Source organism: Lycorma delicatula, chromosome 1, assembly GCF_047948215.1.
Source record: "Lycorma delicatula isolate Av1 chromosome 1, ASM4794821v1, whole genome shotgun sequence".
Classification (NCBI taxonomy): Eukaryota; Metazoa; Arthropoda; class Insecta; order Hemiptera; family Fulgoridae; genus Lycorma; species Lycorma delicatula.
In genome coordinates, this window is record NC_134455.1 from 392,412,166 (window position 1) to 392,428,231 (window position 16,066).

Consider the following 16,066-nt stretch of genomic DNA (forward strand, 5'->3'; position numbering starts at 1 on the left):
CAATTCACAAAAGAACTCCTGAGTTGTTTTTCCTACAATGAAAGTATCATAACCCTAAATTGATATCTAGTAAATTACTAGATATCTCTTACTATCTCAGGTCAGAAATAAATGTTATGAAATTTGTATCAGGATGCATCTTATCAAGATACTTCTTATTAATATGACAGTGATTACAGCCTAAAATTTGTCTCCTGGAAAAGTTTTTTTTTTGGTATATCATGCTACCCTACAAAAGATTTTCAAAGGAAAAATGCATTTTTTATTATTGTTCCACAGAACGTTTTTCTTCTCTCACATAACTTTGTGATCTGTTATACTCATTGTCATTAAATAAATATTTTATTGTATTTGTTTGAAACTAAAATCTTTTCTTATAGACACACATTTTGTAAATTATACAGCAATATTGTGAATGGTGAATTTTTATGTACTATTGAATTATTTGAAAAGTTGCGTATTGCTGTGTTGGTGTTGCAGGTTTTCTGTAGATTACAAGTTTGTGCTGTTTTTATATTTTGTGTTAGTGAAATTACAAGTTTACAAGTAGTAGGGGTTTTTCTGTAGTCTATTTGAATATAATTTTAAAAGTTTTAGGAAGCGCTTCAAAAGTAGGTAATGAGGACTCATTTTGTTTTAGATGAGGTATGTTTATCGGTGGTATTTTTGTTGAATTGCTGTATAGTATGTTAATTTTAAGGAGGATCTTGTAGGCATTCTGGAATGTTTTAAAAAGTAGTTACATGATTTATTGACTACATTAATGCTAATCTTTTTTGTAAAATTAGATTGATATTAAATTGATTTCATTTTTAATGACAATATGTCAATCGAGAATACTTATTTAAAACGAATTAGTAAATTCTTCAAAATGTATTCTTTCCTTTTCAGTATAGAAATCTAGTTAAGAGTATCTAGTAAATCTGTTATTATGTTATTACAATAGTTACAAGTTTAGCAATTACAGTTTACTTCTACATTTTTATTTTCCTATTTATTACTATGTGTAATGCATGAAAAATATTCAGGGAATGGATATCACATTTCTCACCGTTTTAAAAACCTGAATTTAAAAATATTTAAATGTACAGAATACAATTCTTTATACATGTACACGAGAACAAGTTTAGTTATGAGTAATGGAAATTATTTTAAGGGTTGGAAGTGAATGGAGTTAGACATGTTTGTCGGGATCCGATTTTATTGTGCTCCATAATTTTCTTGTCTTTTTGGTTACGTGTTGTCTAGTGTGATAAACAAGTCTGTCGATGTAACTTTGGTTACATTATTATTTATTTTGTTAGTTTTCTTATATTTAGTGACTGGTGTGTGCAAGACGTTTCGTGATAATACGTTATATACATTTGTCACTCTTTTGGATTTTTGTGTTGTGTGTAAATGATAATTCACTTATAAATAGGTAATGCGTTTATATTTATACTTATACTTTTTTGGAGTTAAACGACTTTTTTGCCTCTTTGTATATATCCTATTATATCAACTTTTATTTTCAGAGAAACATATATTACTTAGAAACCACTTCCAAAATTAAATTGTTTGTAATTACAGCTATGTGAAGAAATGTATTAAGTAAAATTAAAATACAAGTATTAAATAAGTAAAATTTTAAAAAGGAAATTAAGTAGTATTTTTAAGTAGTAGTTTTCACATGAAAAGTTGGAATACGTATAAGGAGTGGTATTAAAAAAGCCAGAAAGTTTTTTAAAATATGAATTTAATAAATAGACCGACGTAGCCCGAAATGTTATACCATTCAGTGCCAGGATTTTTGTACAATTTAAAACGAATTAACCCAATTTTCTTCTGGTTATAAGATTTTATTTAATTTCCACAACGGAATATTGTACAAAAATTTATATTTCAAAAATTTATCGTATTTTAATTTTTGTCTCCTAAAACATTTTAGTAATATATTACTAATCTGTAGATAAAAATATACGAGGTGTGTGAGAAAAGTAACGAGACTGACTTTTTACTTACCAAAGTTTTTATTTTATTCAAACAACAATATTATCCCCTTTAAAGTAGTTCTCTAGTGCAGCTATACACAGGCGGAGCCGTTGTTCCCAACCCAGGTAGCAGCCTTGGAAGGTTTCAACTGGTAGGGCTTTTAACTGGACGGTCACAAATGGACGGTCTTTTAAATGTTTTCAAGACTTCATAATAAACCTTCTTTTAAGACATGTTTCAATTTCAGAAAAATGAAAAGCCACAAGGACTCAAATCAGGTGAATAGTGGGGTTGAGGAACAGCAGGAATGCGTTTTTACGTCAAAAATTCCGCGATGGAAATGGCCGTGTGACACGGGGTATTGTCATAAGCATTCACTTGTCTGCAATGTCTGATCTCACGCGAATCACTCTTTTCCTGAGCCTTTCAAGGACACCTTTGTAAAACACTTGCTTGACAGTTTGTCCTGCAGGAACAAATTTTTATTCACGATACCGCTACTGTCAAAAAAGCAAATCTGTATGGTTTTGATCTTTGATTTGCTCATTCGACATTTTTTCGGCAAGGAGATGACGGAGTGTACCACTCTTCGTTTTGCCGCTTTGTTTCAGGATCGCTTTGAAATATCCAGGATCATCACCTGTGATCACACGATTGAAGAATTCTTGGTCATTGTCAATCCTGTCAAGAACATCAACGCACACGTTTCTTCGATTGTCCTTCTCTTCCGTTGTGAGGTTTTTCGGTACCAATTCCGCACAAACCTTTCGCACGTCCAAATCGTCTGTCAAAACAAAGTGTTTGTTCATAGATCGGAACAAACCGATCTAGCACAAACCGATAGACACAGCGTTGTCAGATCGCTCGCATTGTTACCAATCTCATTACTTTTCTCACACACCTCGTATGTACATGCAAAATGGACTGGAAATTTTATTAGAAAATTTAAAAAAAACCTTTTTATGAAAATAGTTGAAAAATGTCATTTTCTTTCACTTTCATTGTTTTTATGCGTTCTAACAAAGTGAATCATTTAAGAACAGTTTTAGCAAAATCTAAAAAAATGTAAGATTAAAAGACAATTAGAGTAATTTGTTTTAGGTATAATTTTGTTAATTTTTTCGTTGAGTTTAGTTTTAAAGTTACGATTGTATATTGTCAATTATTTTAACTTTTATTTTCCCTTTCCAATTTTAACCATTTATTGTAGTATTTTTACACCAACTACAGTTGTTTTGTTTTGTACAGCATAATAGAGAGAATCATTTATGTCAAATCTTTGAAAAGAGTGTTAAATATAGAAACAATTAAACTCAATTTGCTTCTTTTTTCTCATTTCTATGCATTTGTTTATGTAAGCCTGCGCGCGTCTTTCTTTATTGTAAATGTAGTTTTAAATAATTGATAATCTCAAAAAAGCTTAATATCTCTATAAAATTCTTATTTTACATAGTATTAAATTCAGAACATTTTGTTAAAATAAGCAATGTGATTGAATGATCGATCCAGACAGTCTGACATTTATAAAAAATTTTCAGATATATGTTAATAGTAATATAAATACAGAATAGATAATGATATAATTTATATTTTTTAATAATTAAGACAAAAAACTTCTAAAAAATATATACTCATTAAATCTGATTTCTTATATACTATTGGAAAAAAAGCAAAATATTGGGTAGGTTGATGAATAATTTTCCAAAATTACAAAATACTTTCTTATAAAATATGGCTTTTTGAAGAAAAAAGTATTCTTTTAATATATATTCTACGGTCATGCTAAAATCTTATAAGTCACATAAGAATCTGCAGCACAAGCTCACCTGCATTAAGATTTCCCTACCTTCAGCTGGCAACGGAAACTCGGATAGGCTAAAAAAAAACCTGATAGGCTAAAAAAAGGGTTGGGTCACAAATGCACAAAATCCATGACAATTTGGAAATAATGTTTCTCGGGCTCCTACAGAAACCCCTAACCCACTATCCAACTTAGATCTCAATTCTCACCGCTCCAATGAAGTCAAAAAGATTTTCTATCGGCCAGATAGGACCTCAGAGAGGGGTTAGCAGAACCAAAGACAAAACCTCCTGACTAATGTTATCCTTAGTATAAGCAATGAAATGAACAGAGCCCATCAGACAGGAGCGAAATGGCTTCAGTAGGTTATTCCTAGTTCTGGGTTCAGAAAATCCTAAAATATCTCATATATTTACAATCTCATGCAACAGGAAATCAAGACTAATTTTAACAGAAAACTAACAGCAACAATCACTCCTACACTGCAATGTTCAGATAAGTCATACAGTCCAGTACAGTGCATAAGAACTAAAACATAATAATTATCCATATACTGTTTAGTTCTTTTATTAATCCGTCATAGAGAGTAGAATTAAAAAATTTGCGCCTGCATTTGCAATCATACATCAAGTTCAAGTTAATTTTATTTTAATTTAGTTTCATTTAAATTTTAAAAAGATATAATTTGGTGAAATTTATGTAATTTTTATTTTATTTTCATACAAAATAATTTACAGGTATAGAGACTGTTTATAATACACATGAGCTCTTGCAAACACTGAAGCAATAGAATTATAAGATAAATTTATATTTTTTTCTGTACATTTATTTAAAGGAAAAAAAGGAACAAAGAAAAAATTAACATATATATATATATATATATATATATATATAACTTTTAATGCACAGTGAATAACACAAATAAAATTAACTCTACATAATCCTTCCATTTACACAACACATTTCCAAACCTCACAAAGGTATTTTATGGAAATTTTGTCACTTGAGTATGTTGAACACATGGTCTTTTTACTAGCTTTGTACATAGCAGTAAAGAGAATATGCATCCTGTTAGAATATTATGAAATAAACAACCTGACTTTAAAAACAGAAAAACAAAAGTAATTATTTTCAGAAAGGGAAGAGATATAAACACAATAAAAGGTGTAATTTTGTTTCTGTAGGTGTAAAAAACTGATGTTGCAAGCAAATACAACTAATTTTGTGTTATTTTTCATGGTCCTGCTATTTACAAAAAAAGAGTTGAGCTTTAATCACTCGGGCTAACAAAATTCCTGTCTAGATGTAAATTAGACTATAAATAAGAAGTGCTCACCCTAAATAGAAAATAATTAAATATCCAGAAGAAAAATCTTTGAATATCTTGAGAAGTTTTTTCAAATTATGCAGAGCAGATGCCTTAGTGTATATTTGATTAGAATTTCAAAGTAAAATATCTAAGAACAAAGCATTAAAAGATATAAATGGATCACTCAAATGGCAAACATTTTTAATAATTTAGCATTTAGAGAGTGGAATGATATTGCAGTTAATACATACAAATAAAAGTAACTGACTTGATGTTCTAGGTCAGATGTTATGTTGCAGATTTGATTTTCAAAAATGTGGTACGACTGATTCATAAGTAATAAATATATGGCAGATTACTGAGTTCACATATAGATAGTATAATTTGTGTGCGGTGATTACTTAGGAGTACAAGCAAATACTTTTTCGACTTCAATTATGTTATATATATACAGAATCGTAATATGTACATTAAAATAAACATAAATATTACAATATTTTGTTAATCTAAAATCAAACAGAAAAGATACATATCTAATTAAGAAGGTAGAAAGGTATAGAAACACTAAAAGTAAATACGATGAAAGTTCAGAATATTGGAGAAAGCTTGCTGTATACTTAAATCTAGTATTCTTTATTGAGTAAATAATAAGAACTAATGTATTACCTCCTATCATATACTCTTCATGAAATAATATATTATGATAAAATGATTTATGTTTAATGTGGTTTATGAACTGTAATCTTTATATTAACGAAAGGTGATGTGTAGGGTGATAGCAACAGAATACTACTGCTGAATAATTATTCAGTTTTAAGTATCATTTTTTAGTCTTGAAATAATTCTAATTACAATATCTAAATTACATAGTCCACTTTACTGAACCGGTGTGATAGCAACAGAATAGTACTGCTGAATAATTATTCAGTTTTAAGTATCATGACTTAGTCTTAAAATAATTCTAATTACAATATCTAAAATACATAGTCCACTTTACTGAACCATTCTTCTGGATCAAAGTCATAAAATAATTAGTTTAATTTCACATTTAGCAAAGAGTCTTATGATGATTCTGAATGGAATTTAACAAATAGTTAAGAAGATTATTATGGACTTACAAAAGGACTTTTCCTTTTGAGTAGTTAAGAATTTGGCTAATAAAAACTGATGTATTGAGAGTGTAGGAAGAAGTGAAGGAATTAGTGAAAATTTTATCGCTTTTATAGATAAAATTTTCACTTGGGTATAATTTGGGGAATCATTTTCATTTGGTGTGTAAAAATTAGACTTGTAGAGGCATCTTTTAACCCTTCACAACATAACACTTTTCTTTGTGATGAAAAAAATATTTTACATACAGAATGTATCCTAAACAAGAGAAAAATTATTTAAACAATTTTTCATTACTTTGCTTTACTTCTATGGCCCAAAAATTGGTTTTGGTCTAATGGGACACTGTACATTGGGTGATAATTTGTAGTGGTACATAATGTTATGTACTTGTAAAGTTGATTTTTTTAAGTCATGTAATTTATCATACATATTAACACACATCCTGCATTATCTCATAAAAATGATTAATACTACACAAAAAAATTATTGTATGTTTATATCAGTTGTAATTATTTTTGCATAGAAAGTTGTAAAAATATATGTTGTAAGACAAAAGTATTCTCATATATGAAGACCGTAACTACAAAACTCACATTGCCCCACTTAAAATTTTAGGGAAACAAATAAAACTGTTTAAAATCTTAAAAAAGGACATACTGTGACTTTTTAAAACTTTATTGATTGGATTGTATTAAGAAGTAATGTTTAGCTACACATTAACAAAACAAACTTGCTTCAAAAAGAAGAAAATAAACATTATATATTGGACAAGGTGAATTTTGTTCTTAATGTTTGGAAAATATACTGCAATATAGTAAGTTGGAGAATGTTAGTTTTGATAGAAAGTGGTCAGGAACCTTTCATAGATGAAAACTTGATCAAATTACGTAGAAATATTTGTAAAAACATAATTTAAATGATGTAAATATAAAGAAATCATGTTGCTATAACAAAGAAAACTGTTTATTGATTAATAGTGCATGAGTTTTTTTTTACAAGAACGCGTTTATTTTTTAAAAGCAGGACTTGTTCTGTAACATAGTATTTTTCCTCATCAATCAGTGGAACTTTAAGTTCTGGTCCATCCAAAATATGTTTGAAAAAGTACAGAGTTTCATTCTAGCTCCAGTCTTCTCCGTAATGCATTGTTGGAAGCCTGTCTATGTCTTGTTTTTTTTGTGTTTTTGCTACATGATTACTTTTAGGAACAACTTCTGCACTTACACTTTCCATAATTTTTCTTCGCTTCGTAATGCTTCTTGCATACATTAATTCATTCCCTTTGATTTCAAAATTAGTTTTGCTCTGAACCAAAACAGTAGCTTGGTTTCCAATCAGCTTTTTAATAGTCTTTTGTACAACAGGATTCCAAATTGCCATGAAGCAGATTTTTGAATGTTTTCCAGTTCCACAAGAAGAAGAAGAGTTGAGTAATAATTATCAAAGTATAGCTTATGGTGACAGTTGATCAAAGTCATTCAAGAGAGCCTTACAACTAACTATGTTTGCACTTGGTCCTAAGTCTAGTTCTCCCAGTTTAGCTCCAAGCAAAGGGTTATTTTCGAACTCATATCTGACAACATGGCAATAGGGGTATTGAATATCAAATTATCTTCACTATCAAATGTGTTATCAGAGATATCATGTTCATCAGCGCTATCTATGGTATTGCCAAAAGTATGTTTATCGTGGCAATAATATCTTCATCCGACAGAAATTTATTGGACATTTTTAATATTTTATAATGAAACTAGCCAAGAAACGTAAAATAAATTACATATATAAAATTCAAAAAGGAATAATTTTGAATAAATCTCAGAATGACAGCAGAAACACACTGAAAATGTAAATAAAAATGCACACAACTTACTAGTTTTGTAAACAATCAAACATAACCTCAAGTACATACTGCACAGTGGATCTTACTAAGTACAAACACTTTTCAGCAAATATCGGACCATAAACTAAAATAATTATGAAAACAAAAGATTCACACTAATTTTAACACATATGAAACATCACTTACATTTTTTTAAATTGCACTTAGCCCTTGGAATAACCACAAACACAAAAACTATAAAACACACACACATCTACCTACCTACATACACCTACTACACAGCGCTAGTGTTACAACCGCCATCTTGGATCGTCCCTTTTTTCCCCATGGGAAGTTCTCTTTTACCTTATATGTGACAGTTGTACTGCGCCACTAGTTCTTCTGGTGACCACTAGGAGCGCTAGTGTCATAACCGCCATCTTGGATCATTCTTTTTTTCCACGTGGGAAGTTCCCTTTTCCCTTATATATGTGACAGCTTGTACTACGCCACTAGTTCTTGTGGTGACCACTACGAGCGTTAGTGTCGCAGCAGCCATCTTGGATTTTTCCTTTTTTGCGTCCTATTTTGAACGTCCGTTACAGTGGTAGGCGCCAAACCCTTCCGACCAATCACAGCACCGGATTCAAAGCGTTTGCGCATGCGCAACACGTAGACCGTTACTGTTGCTACCACCACAACCACTGCAGACTCGTGCCTACGTAAAACTTAACACTAATCACAAACATAGAAATGTACTAAATTATCGTAATGCAAAATTGTGTGTGTGTGTGTGTGTGTGTGTGTGTGTGTTCGTAAACATTCATTCAGCATTGTGTGTATAAAAATATAGACGTACCTCGAGGATGATCCTGGTCGTCGTGGCCGTTGCACCGGGAGACGTCACACGCTACTCTAGGACCCGGACGTGGCACATTCATAAGGAGGCAGTGGCTGCGGATGTGTTCGCGTGCGAGGTATGTATCGAGGTAGGTATCTGGCTGTTGCAAAAAAACCTATTAAGTATAGCATGACTCCTACTTCTAATGAAATCACCGCATCGTAAAAGGAGGATGATTTTTATTGGATTCCTGCTTTGGCAGAAAACCCCCACACACCCAGTAGTATGGGCTGCTGGGCGTTCTGGTTGCAGATTTTCCCTCCTCCAACGTAAAAAAAAATATATATATATTACATCAAAGCATTATTGAGGAAAGTGATTGTGTTAGTATAATATTGCTGCACTGATACAAGTCGTAAATAAGTATGTGTAGATTACGGTGGGTTATAGAATAATGTCTGTCTTTTGTAAACTAAAAATCGAGAAACGTGATAAGTAAGAATTTAGTAAGAAGATTTACCGAAATTTTGGCCAATGCTTCTGGAAAATGTTATTATCGCAATGTTAAATGAGTCTGATTCAGAATTATTGCGTAAAAAATAGTGCAGAATATTATTATAAACAGTGTAAAGGTTCGCCTTCACGTGGTGTACCCTGGGTAACGCTAAATGAGCTAGCAGATACTGGCAGTCAGATAAACCAAGAAGTTAGGTTTTCCTGACCACGCAGATACAAGCCTACAGTGTTACGAACTGCAGCCCATGTCGCTAGATATACCCAACAGTCCTTTTCAGGACTTGCGAAAAAGAAATCTTGGGCCTACGATCCGAATTTGCTACACAAATATGGAAAACATAAGTTATTGTAAGAGCCAGTATTTATCGAAACTTCTGAAGAACGACAATATTCATCTGGTCGCAATCCAGGAAACACATTGTAACACAGAAGAACAATTGCTGAGAAGAGGCAAAATACCTGGATATGAATTACTTGGTGCCACATATCATGATGCGTATGGCATCGCTACTTACGTTAGGCGCGATATAGTAAACGACACTCTCATCACCACCTCCACGGACAATGAAATTCATAATGTTGTAGTTGAAATCGAAAGTATAACAGTGTCCAATATCTATAAAACACCAGCGGTATCATGGCTAACGTCAGTAGTCCGATTACAACCTAATCCTGCGGTCTGATTGGTGATTTTAATAGCCAGCATGAGAAATGGAAATATAAAGATTGTGATGCGAAAGGTGAGGATAGGGCTGGGAATGAGAAAACTTACTCTTGTCTTCGATGCTAAAGACAAATGTACTTTTAAATCAGCGGCTTGGAGGCGGGAGTATAACCCGGATCTATGTTTCACCTCAACTGACAGCAAAAGTCAGCCGCTGCTGGTCATTCGAAAAGTTCTTTGCGACTTTTCCCACAGCTAGCACCGTCCAGTAATTATAGAGGCAGGTATCCGAATTTCTCTCGTGACCTCTGTTGCCCGCCCTAGATGGAATTTCAAAAAGGCTAATTGGGTAAAGTTTTCTAGGGATCTGGATAAATGCCTAGGCTAAATACCACCAATTAGCAAAAAACTATAGCAGATTTATTGGAGCAGTAACAAGTACCGCTAAGAAGTGCATCTCTAGAGGGTTTCGCAGAGAATATATCCCAGGGTGGTCCCAAAATAGCGAAGTAACGGGCGATGAGCTCGTCTGCCACTTGAGAAGTGGCAGACGAGCTTCTCCATAGCCTCGATGCTGCAAGACTACAGAAATGGTCAGAAAGGTTGAAAAGCCTGAACATTCAGACCTCGAGTCGTCACGCATGGACTCTGCTAAGAAATTTAGGAAACGGATCTCCTATTTAGAGACCAAAAGCAGGTGTTTCCCTCCAACACCGTGGCATCCCACGTAGTGGCGACATCCAGAGCATTAACATCCAGCGCACACAATTGAGATAAAACGCAACGCAAACTAAGAAAATTCAGGAAGAAGGCAGGAGAGATTGTGTACGCTCACCCTTTTACACTTGAAGAGATTGAGTCGGCGCTCAAAGATGTTGCTCCAGGGAAAGCACCAGGGTTCAATGTTATCAATCCGGAATTTTTATTAAACTGCGGAAAATACGCACAACTTTAGATGGCCAGATTCTTCACTGACATAATGGTGACTAGTAGCGTGCCTAGAGAATTCAAGCGATCGTAGGTAGTAGCCATTTAAAAACAGGGAAACCAGCAAACTTAACTAAGAGCTACAGACCTATAGCATTGCTATCAGTGACATATAAATTACTAGAAAGGCTTATCTATAACAGAATCTGTCAGAGGATATATGATGTTATACTAATTGAACAAGCAGGCTTTTGGCTAAAACGAAGTGGCACCGATCAGGTTCTCTCGCTCACAACGTACGTTGATGCGGGGTTCCAAAGAAATCTTAAAACCTCTGCTGCATTCGTTGAATTATTAGCCGCTTACGACACTGTCTGGAGAGAAGGCATGATTTGTAAGATCCTCCGTGTATTCCCATGCAAATTTACAGCACGCCTCCTTCATAAGATGTTGAACGACAGAATGTTCCAAGTTATCATGGGATCCGATATAAGCCCACCGAGGAAACTCAAAAACGGCCTGCCAGAAGGTTCGGTAGTTGCGCTTCTTCTTTTCAGGCTATATTTGCGGACATGCCAGAGACAAGATCTATAAAGCATGGCTACGCCGATGACTGGGTGCTAACAATAAAATATAATAATTTTAAGAGTCGGAGGAGGTCCTGATGGCTGACCTGGAGAAACTGGGAAGGTACTTCCGGAGATGGAGCCTCCAACCGAATGCTAGTAAAACGTAGGTGTCATGCTTCCATCTGAGTAACAGGTTTGCTAATAGGGAGCTTAAAATTCTATTCGAGGATACATGGCTCTTTTACAATAAGTCCCCGAAATACCTAAGCGTGACACTTGATAGAACGCTTTCATTTAAGGAGCACCAAATGAAAACTGCAGGGAAATTGAGAGTAAGAACAAAATCATACATAAGCTCTGTGGAACGACGTGCGCATATCGGCTCTGAATCTGGTCTTCTCGGCTGCTGAATATTGTTCGCCAGTGTGGCTTTTCAACCCTTACGTTAATAGAATTGATGCTCATCTTAATAACACTATGAGAATGATTGGCGGGGTTATCACGTCTACTCCCGTGGAATGTCTCCCGGTATTGAGACACACACCACCCCTGAACCTGCGCCGTATGACCGATCTTGTAAGAGAGTACAAGGAGATTATGGACAAGCAAGGTAACCAAATCCCATGTTTAACTCAAAGTCCGCCGGGTTTTGACTTGCCATGCACGACATTGACAACGCTAAACAGAACACGGTCTCAGCATGGGAGGTGGACCTATTTCCTGTATAAATGGGGTGAAACACCGACGCCCCTTTGTGAGTGTGATGAAAATCAAACTGTCAGACACATCACAGAAGTTTGCCCTAGGACAGCTACTGAAGGGAATCCTGAAGATTTCCTGATGGCGACTCCAGAATCAGTAGCATATATTAGTTTGTTAAATCTTTGTTTGTAATTTTGACTGTAATTGGTGTTATGTTTTAGTGCCATACATTAAATTAATAAATAAATATTACAAACAAAAGATAAATCATTAAAATTCAGCAGATTGTTCTGCACGATGTTTAATACAGCATGCCTAAGAGAAATTATAATTAGGGAAATGTCAGACATATATATAGAAGGTATATAATAAGCCGATTTCATATAGCGCATGCTATACGAGTATGCTGGTTTTGTAAATTCATTATTTTCATATGATTTTACAATCATTCAGTTTTTGAACACCGATATCATTACAGTGAAATATTAAAAATAGAGGTTTTCAATAAAAAATTAAATGAATAATATATATAAGTGGTACATGGAAAATTAACACTAAACAGTTCATAAAATTTTTTTTTTTTTTCATTTTTTTTTTGTTTTACTTTATTTAAATTTATCTTTTTTTTTATTTTGTATTGTATTTTAAAAACATTCCTGAACTCGTACATCACTCAATTATCGATAAATATTTAGATAAGAAAGGAAGTGATATTCAATCTAAATCAAATTAATAAGTTATTATTCCGTGTCCGGGTTAAAAAATTTGTCCCGCCATATTTATTTAATATGTAGTAGGCAAATGTTTAATATTTGTCCGAACCCCTCACTGGAGTAGAAGACGTCAGTGTTGAGCGATTTACATTAAAAAGTCTAAAGATTTTCTTGTACTTGTTCCACCATAATATTCACACTTCATTTATTGAACGACCGATTACGCATTTACTGCAGAGTCTTGAATTATCATCATAAATCCATTAAATCGATTTTGATATTCGCAAGATATATCGATAATTTTTCAAATGAAAGACATTTGTTGACAGGAAATAAATAAAAATCTATAAATTCAAAAAACTATTTTATAATAAATTTATTGATATTTATTCATAATTTTCAATGCAGATAAACATACATTAATTACAATTTCTTTTTCATATTAAACGCTAATCATAAAATATCAATGCGGGCTGCTGTATGTTTCTCTTTTTTATCCATTTTTACCTTTTAAAATTCTTCTGGGAAAATCTGAAATAAAGAAATATTATAGAAAATGGACTGAAGTAGATTCTTCTGCAATAAATGTATAAAACATTAAAATTACCCCTTTTTTAGATGTACAAAGGAATAATTAATCTGTATTATAGAGAAAACTAGATAAAAATCAGGAATCTCTGGATTCATATTCTAACGGAATTACTTAGAAGGTATCTTGTTACGTAAAGGCTAAACAGTCGGTTTTTATAGTAATGAATAAGATCCATTACAGTATTTTCTTAAACTTACAGCTTAATAAAAAGATGGCTAGAAAAATTTCTTAGATAGGAGAAGATTGTCTATAATCATTTTCTGATATTTTATAACAAAATTATTCAGACAACTGGTTTCTATAAGCACCTCGATTCAGGTTTTCCCGCTAGGAAATTGAATAAAAATTGCACAATATTTTGTTTTATTTGCGTAATGTGCACTTTACAATTTTTTTAGCTTGTGAACAGTAGTAAGCAACTACATGGCCCTGTGAGATGAGTATGATATGTATTGCTTGTAAATAAAAAGTAGTCACGTGTGGACTCAGGAAGATCATTCCTGAAACGTGTCGTTAATTGAACTCCAACCATTAACGTACATCTGTTATCCACTGTGTAGTATAAAAATATGCTGACAAATACCTGATTTGTGACGGCGATTTTTAAAGTATGTTACCAGATGTCTTAAAAAAGATTATGAAGTCAAAAACGTAAAATTGTTACAATTATTCTATGATTAAAGGGATAAACAAACTATTAAATTATATATTCCCTTAAAAAACAAGAATTTTGTTTGTAATAAGCTATTTATGTTATATCATAGAATTGATTAATTATATTATACTACCAAAAAGAAGACAAATCTTATAATATATTATAATACGTATATAAATTTTCCCTGTAATATAATATTTTATTATTTATATATATATATATATATTTATGTAAATATCCTATTTTAGTGATTACTTATTACTACACTAACAACTTGCAGTTAAACGAAACAGCTACCTTCATATTTAGAATTCTAAGATTCTGAAATCACACAAAAACCACAAGGAAATTGAACACAAAGAAAAAGATTTAAGAGAAATGAAAAAGATGAAATCATATACATTTTTATGTATGGCTATAAATTTTTACTTTATTTTGACTGAAATAAAAGCAACATATACACAGGTGATGTTAAAGACTTCACAGGCGGAAAAGACTTCACATTTCAAAACTAAGAGATTCTAGGATGTAGAAACAAGCGCCGATCCCGTAATTTCAAAATCACTACTATATTTTGCATAGGTGACATTGCTATGGCTTTTCTAGACTTAGTAAAAAGACGCTTTGCCGTGGCATTTTTTGTTTATGAAAATATATGCTGATATAAAAATCGTTTAATAAAACATATTCTATACTACAACTGCCTTTTTCACTGTATTCATTTCAAGAACTGGTTTTGTCGTGAATAAATATTACTCTAATACAGCGGTTTTGAAACTACTACTCGTACCATTTGTGTAACGGAGACCAACTGCACAATACTAAAACTCTCTTGCAATAAAAAAAAAGTACAATTTTGTATTATACAATATGAAATGATTAGCACAATAGTTTTTTTTACTTTTATTAGTATATCACATCATAGGTTCTCAAACGTTTTGATAAAATATAGTAAAAAGTATTTTATCATGCATTTAGATTTCCCTTAAAAACTATTGCAGTACAAAATGTACAAAAATTTTGTATTATACTTAATGTACCACAGAATTATTAGTACAAAATATATTAATTATTATTAAAAGAACAGTTCTCAAATTTTTTAATGTATTATAACACAAAGAATTTTATCGTGTCTTTAACTTTCCCTTTATTTGAGGAAATTATTTGTGTATTGCAACAATATGAATACCAGTTATTCGCCTAGAAAACTGAACACTCAGCTCCGACGGCTTCTTACATGTCTCAGTGTTGATGTCCGATTCATGTATGAATGGCATCACATATATACGAACAAGTATTTTCGTGGCCACTATAAAAGGATTGCCAACTTTTCTCCAGTAGTTAGGTGTCGTGGTAATTCTACATATAAACGGATACGGTGATTTACATTTTTGCAATTTTTTCGAAAATGTTGTTGTTTTACTTTTTATATTGATAAAATTGAATTGCCGCCGGTCTCCGTGGCGCGAGTGGTAGCGTCTCGGCATTTCATCCGGAGGTCCCGGTTGTGAATCCCGGTCAAGCATGGCGTTTTTATACGCTACAAAAATTGTAATTCACCTCATCCTCTAAAGCAGTACCAAACGGTGGTCCTGGAGGTTAAAAAAAATGATTGTGTCGGCATACGTATCGGTTCTTCAGTAATGACTTTTACTTTTATATATCCTTCCTTACGTATTTTGCTAGAATTAATTTAGTTTAGTTTAGTTAATTTAGACGACATGAAATATAAGTCGACGTGGATAAATAGTTTAACAAAGCAACGATGGATGTAACACCGCCACTTAAAAAGCCTGTACCGTTAAGTCTATTCTGGAATCAGAATTTGCGATGAGTCAAGATCTTTTTCCTACTAAAAAAGAAAAAGACGTAAC

General features: G+C 32.6%; 1 protein-coding gene across 2 annotated transcripts in view; it reads right to left on the minus strand.

Annotated features, from left to right (window-relative positions):
- Window positions 1-13,306: 13,306 nt before the first annotated feature.
- The window catches only part of LOC142317362 (uncharacterized), a 116,837-nt gene continuing 114,077 nt past the window's right edge, over window positions 13,307-16,066 (minus strand). For both annotated transcript variants that reach the window (XM_075353860.1, XM_075353859.1), the window contains one exon: window positions 13,307-13,476. In XM_075353860.1, coding sequence (XP_075209975.1) covers window positions 13,456-13,476 — 21 coding nt within the window. In that variant the 3' untranslated portion in view covers window positions 13,307-13,455. The remainder of the gene's footprint in view (window positions 13,477-16,066) is intronic.